The following is a 6,425-nucleotide window of genomic DNA, read 5'->3' as shown; positions in this document are numbered from 1 at the left end:
GGGGGAATTAAAATACCATACAAAAGATAGAATTAAGGCCTCCATATGCCTTATAAAATTTGCTACAAATGCATTAGTTCAGCACTATTAGTCCCACTCTTAACTCTTGCAAGTCAGATTCAGAGGATTATTTTTGTCATCAGCAGTTATGTAAAAAATATTCAGTTGCAAGATTGTTGGAAATATCTTCCCTAGCAGGTCAGTCCTGGCTGGGGAGCAGCTCTGTCACAGGGGGGTTTTCTCACAGAATGTGTTCCACAGAGGTCAGTATTACAGGAAATCTGAAGCCCAGACCTTAGGATTCAAAGCTGATACTGGATTGGGAATTCTAAGAATTTTAGAAGGGTTCTTAAACTTGGCTTTTGAGTTTTGAAAATAACCTGTAGTAGAGATGAAGGTGATGTCTGCTTGGGGAGATATGTTGTTGTGTGTCTGCTGTAGAGTTCTTGGTCAGGTTACAAAGCAGAGGAGCTGCATGAACAAGCATCGCACACAGGGTTTCCCTGTTGGTCTCCAGCACGCTCGGCAGTATTTCTTAATGCTTTTCTGTCAGTTGTGAGGGATTTGCATTTCCAGAGTGCCTGTAGCCCACATCACAGCCAGGGTCTTGGGTGGTGCAGGGACCAGCTGCCTCCTGATGATAGTGCGAGAGAGCAGAGATGTTCCAAAGCGGCTCTGGGCTTGGACGAAAGGGTTTGCTCCCTCCGTGAGCCTCTGAGCCCTCACTGTAAAAGAGACCAGAGGATGATGTCCCAGTGAACTTCCTCTGTGGAAGGTGAAAGACAGACCAAGTAGAAAATGAAGGTTGTTAATGAGAGTCTTATACTAATGAAATATTGCTGCCATCTTCATTTCTATTGCTTTATTAATTATAGTTCTTGGAAAGTAACCACCAAGTGTGTTATTTTCAGGGCAGATGGAAGGCGTGGTTATGTGATTTAAACTTGGTCAGCAGTGGCTCTCCAGCACAGGGTGTGTAGAGACCAGAAGTGAAGCTGCTGGAGCAAAACATTCCACTTCCAAACCAGCCAACTGAGCACAAAAATGGGAAAGCTCATTTCATGTGAGGTTTCTGTGAATGCCGTGTTACAGCTGGCAGGAATAAGATAACCAACTGCCCTGCTATCACTCGTGGTTTTTCACGTTCAGGAGAATCCAGCAGTTGCTACTGAGTTTTTTTTGAAAAATAAAATTATTAAGGTTTTTTTTCTGGCATTCGTTTTTGGTCTTGTTACCAAAGCTCCACGTGAGGAATATGTAGACCTGGCCAGCTGTCTCAAATTTCTGCCTTTCCTCACCCCCAGTTAGCCTGACTACATGTTTTGATCTTTGATATGAGCATTAAGTATCTTTTAAAATTATTTCAGAAGAATTTTTTATTTCCATATCTCATGAGGAAAATGATTCCTGTTTTTAGACAAACTTATGTGTATATATTGTTGATTTTATTATTTTTTTTGGCTAGTGTTTCAGGTTAGTTTCATTCACGTATAATCTGGACAGTTAGAAGATAGAGTTGTGATAGTTAATGAACCTTGGACATTTGATTTTGCTTTCACAGAAGGCAGAACTATACAGGTATATAATTTGTACCTTTAGTTTGAGATTTCTTTTACACTAATGTACATGACTCACAGCTTTCCATATTAATTTATGAGAGATGTGCTGTTGATAAACTTTGTGTAAAAGAATGTAGGAAACATCTTTTTTACATGTGTAATGGACTGGGAGCCAGCAACCAAACTGCAAGTAGAACCCAGACTGTGTATTTCCTTACAAAGGGGCTAGTAATAGACCTCTCAGTTTTCCAATTTCTTCATGTGTAAAATGGCAATACCAGGAGTATTACCTGCAGTAATTGGATAACTCGAGATCCTTCACTGAAAGTTGCTCTAATAATTACCAAAATTTCCAGCATTAGAAAACATTTAAAAAAAAAAAAAACCCCAAAACCAGAATTTAGTCCTCAGAAATGCTATACCTGCCAGATTTGAGTGTTTTACAACTGGCTTATTTCCCATATTCAAAGAGTCCAGTGATTGTTTTATCATATTTTCAATGTAAATTAGTCATTAAGAAACAGTAAAACTGTTTGTTTTTTTTTTTTTTAAGTTGACAATTACTCTGACTTTTTAATCTTCACTGGCTGCTTCCATGCAGATGTCAAAAACCAAAAAGTTTAACTATATAAGAAACTTCACTAAAGGAAGAATTAAAGTGTAAGCATAATGGTTGTAGGATGAAGTTTTAATGGAGAAGCTGAGAAATAGTGAAGTGTATGATAATTACAAATCAAAAAGACTTACAGAACTAGAGATCACCTTAGTGCATAGAATGTAGCACTCTGTTCTGTACCCTTAAACCATGGGCAAGATCTTTTAAATACTGGTTTGTTTGGTTTTGTTGTTTGGTTGTTGTTGGGTTTTTTTTTTTTAAGATGACAGTTAAATCAGCTTTTGAAAGGATTTATCAGGTCAATGTTAAACTCTTGAATAAAATGGGGATGTTTATTTTCTCTGAATTTGAGCAGAAATTGGAATATATCCAGCTTACTTCAGTGGGTTTTGGAGGTCAAAATTTAAGATGATCCAGGTATTTTAAAGGTTGAATCATAAATGAAATACTGTTGAAGACTTGAAGTGCTGCAAATAAACTGTATATTTAGGTTTCAAACATTTTCAATACTAAAAAACATTTTAGTTGCAAAATATTTAACTGTTCTTTTCTACCAAGGCTGGCAGTTCCCAGGGGTTGGGTTCTGCTACCAAAACTGGGTTATCTTTATAATTTATAGATAATGTAGATTTTTTTTTTCAAATATTTCATTGCTGCAACAAACACCATTATAAAGGGGAAGCTGATGTATTCCTTGCTGTTTTACAGATCTGCCAGGCATTAGAACCTATTACCACATAGACAGTTAATCGAGTCAGCAATACTGCGAGAAAGCTAGAGCTAACGAGCGTTCACGAACGGGAAATGACAAAAGACATTGTCACGCTTAGCCCTTAATCCTAGACCTCCGTATTTTTATAACTACAGACGTAGTATAGTCAAGAACACGAGCCAGCCATCTGTAGGCAAGTCTTTTTCTTTATTAATTAAAAGTTGGAAGAGCTATAATAACACTATTTCAAATAGTGCAGGCATTTTCCTTATTTGTTTTGAACATTTTTCCTTTAATGAGTTTTGTCTCATTACATTTCATACCAGAAGTAACTTTTTATCCCTTCAGGCCAATGAAATGTTGTTCAGTGGAAGGAAGTTGACTGCGCAGGAAGCTTGTGCCAAAGGACTCGTCTCTCAAGTGTTTTGGCCGGGAACATTCACGCAAGAAGTAATGGTTCGAATTAAGGAACTTGTCACATGTAATTCAGTTGTAAGTTCCCTTTATTTTCTTACAGTGCATCTTTATGATTAGATTAAAAAGAATTAATCTAAGTATTATTAGACTACATCATTATGTCCTTCTAAAAAAAGACCCTTTTCATGAACCAAGGACTGCATTTTAGTATAGCAATGTCTTTTAACACATGTATATTTTTGTTTCTGGGTTTTTGAGGATTTTATTTTTTTAAGTTTATTTTTTAAGTTTGTATCTGACTCTATCATATGCCATTAGTGCACTGTGGTTAAGAACATTAATACGGCATTGGACTCGACAATATATTTTGGTTTTAACAGAGTTGTGTAAGTCCCATTCATTCTCATCAACAGTGTAAACAGTTGCCCTAAGAACTGCAGAGGAGCACAGAAATCTTGAGTTATTTTGAGTTGTCTACAGTTACTGTTTTAATGTCTTGAATTATAATTTAAATTACCAAGGAAATAAATGCATTCTTTGACTTTATGTTGAACTTGTAGTTTTACAAATAATGCCAAGCACATTTGTGGTTGTGTGCGCTATGGCAATAGCACAAGGTAGCTAAAACTACCAACATCTAATGCTTTCTTACAAGACGAGGTGGAGTACAAATTAACTGAGCTGTGTATTAGAAATTTCAGATTCTGAAACAAAATAATAGTTTTCTAAATGGAAAGGCAAATTAGATTGTTCAGTCTGTTTTAAATTCTCAATAGATTCAAGGTCTGTCTGGTTATTAGAGCAGTTGTGAATAATAGTGTTATAATTATGCCTTCACCAAAATAGAGTTGGAGTTTTCTCCAGATATAGATATATAGATACAGATATAGATATATAGACACAGATATAGATACAGATATAGATATATAGATACAGATATAGATATATAGATACAGATATAGATATATAGATACAGATATAGATATATAGATACAGATATAGATATATAGATACAGATATAGATATATATGTGGTTTTATATTGATTTTTTTTTCATTATTTCCACATTTTGTGCACTTGTAAATTGTGCAGGTATAGGGTAAAGCAAATTCTGTGTGACACTATGAGAGAGACTATAAGAAACATTTCTTAGGGTCATAATATGTCCATGAATTGATAAACTTAAGTTCATGAACAGCTTCAGGCTTTGTCCATAGCAACCTGTAAGTGCACATGTTGCTCAGTTCTCACGTAATACTAACCCAACTCTGTTTTATTGGGGTGTTTTTTTGGCCTAGGTACTTGAAGAATCCAAAGCTTTAGTACGGAATATCATGAAGGTGGACTTGGAACAAGCAAACGAAAAGGAGTGTGAAGTTTTGAAGAAAATCTGGGGCTCAGCACAAGGGATGGACTCAATGTTAACCTATCTTCAGAAGAAAATTGATGAGTTCTGATGAGATGCCCATTGACACTGGAATTGTATTTCTTGGACATCAGGGCAAACAAAATATGCCCATTTAAAAAACTTCTATAAACTCACCCCTGGCTCAGCTTGGGAACAGGAGTGGACCCCCCCTCTCCCCTTTAATGTCAAGGGGTTTAAGAGTACTGTATCACTTAAATTTGAACAAAACTCTTTTCTCCCTGATTGTTACATATAGCTATATATACACACACAGGAGTGGGCGTGTGTGCATATATATCCTTTTATATATATATATGTGTGTGTATATATATATATATATATATAAAAAATGTAATAAGTGTGTGAGTGTGTGTATGTAGACACACGCACACACAGAAGCTAAAAAAATGATAGAGTGCACTACCAAACATCTCTTTAAAGGCTCTAGTTTTTGTTATCTTTGGCTAGTACCGTATCAAATAGAGAATGGGTTAAAAAGTGACTGGTGTTGCATTATTTTCTGTGTGGCAGGGAAGTCTGGAATAATGCTTTTCTTTTTCATTAGAATACAGCATTGAAACGGGTATTAGCCAGCCCTGACTTTCACTGCCCAACGAGTCAGCTCAGATACAAGGCATTGTCTCAGAAGAAGGTTGAAATACCTCAAGTAATGGAACATTCTGAAATTTTGGGGAATTAAAACCCTGTTAAGATTAAACCACACATATCCCCCAAAAGAGAGTGTGCTCAGGATTAATGCTAAGAAAACACTCTGTCCTTTTTTGGGGGGAGGTATAGAGGAGTGGAAAGAAGGGGGCAGGAATATGTCTAATTCTTACCCAGATAGCATGAAGAAACCACTGTCTCTTGGGGAAGGGGAATGAGGGGAAGTGGGAGGGAAATGGATAGGGGAAGAAAACAACAACAACAACAGCTTGTTTTGCAGTATTAGTGCATCACTGAATATCTTATGTATGAATATCCTAAGTTATAAGTTAGTTTTAGTGGGTTTTTAAATAGTCTCTCTTGGGTTTGGTTTTTGGGGTTTTTTTTGTGTTTTGTTTGTTTTTGTTTGTTTTTTTTTAATAACTACATAAGTGCTTCTGTTGCTGGGTGAGAATACTACTTTATATACAGTTTGGGTTCTGTTTTCGGTTCTTTTTTTCCTATTTGCTGGTTTAAGTGATGTATTACACCAAAAATGCATTTTATGTTCATAAATTTTAGGTTCACTTAGAATATATTATTTAATAAGTTAAAATTCTTTTGGCACACTATTAATTAAAAAAAAAACTCCTTTAAAAAAAAAAACCTACCTTATATTAGATGTTTAATGTTCTTTGTCTATGCTTTTTTATTATTTTAAATATACACTATATACAGTATGGTGTAAAAGAGTGCCCTGTGTAAATAGACCTATTTTGCATTCCTTTCAGGAGTGGTTATTGATTCCTGACTGCAGATATCTATTATTACTTGGGTATCTGTGCTTGCAATCTTATTGAATGTATGAAGAATGAAAAAGAAATCAAACCTTATTTTTGTACAGTTTTGAAGTTTTTACTTGGAACTGACCCACCTCCCCTTCCCAGTGGAGAGCTGTACAGTGTGTAAATCTGCCTTTACCTTGGATTGGTACAGTATTTTTGCATCTGTGGGACCTACTTTTTTGTTCTAGTAGTTTGAACTATATATAAACTGTACAATCTGTAA

The 6,425-nt window shown here is 35.6% G+C and overlaps 1 protein-coding gene across 1 annotated transcript in view; it reads left to right on the top strand.

Annotated features, from left to right (window-relative positions):
- The window catches only part of LOC104526703 (chromodomain Y-like protein), a 10,835-nt gene extending 6,074 nt beyond the window's left edge, over positions 1–4,761 (top strand). The window contains exons 4-5 of the mRNA XM_010170239.1: positions 3,236–3,379; positions 4,603–4,761. Of these exons, the coding sequence (XP_010168541.1) occupies positions 3,236–3,379; positions 4,603–4,761 (303 nt within the window). The remainder of the gene's footprint in view (positions 1–3,235; positions 3,380–4,602) is intronic.
- The last annotated feature ends 1,664 nt before the right edge of the window (positions 4,762–6,425 follow it).

This window comes from Antrostomus carolinensis, unplaced genomic scaffold, assembly GCF_000700745.2.
Source record: "Antrostomus carolinensis isolate BGI_N321 unplaced genomic scaffold, ASM70074v2 scaffold8156, whole genome shotgun sequence".
Classification (NCBI taxonomy): domain Eukaryota; kingdom Metazoa; phylum Chordata; class Aves; order Caprimulgiformes; family Caprimulgidae; genus Antrostomus; species Antrostomus carolinensis.
The sequence above is the reverse complement of the archived record's forward strand: the minus strand, read 5'-3'. Positions and strand labels throughout refer to the sequence as shown.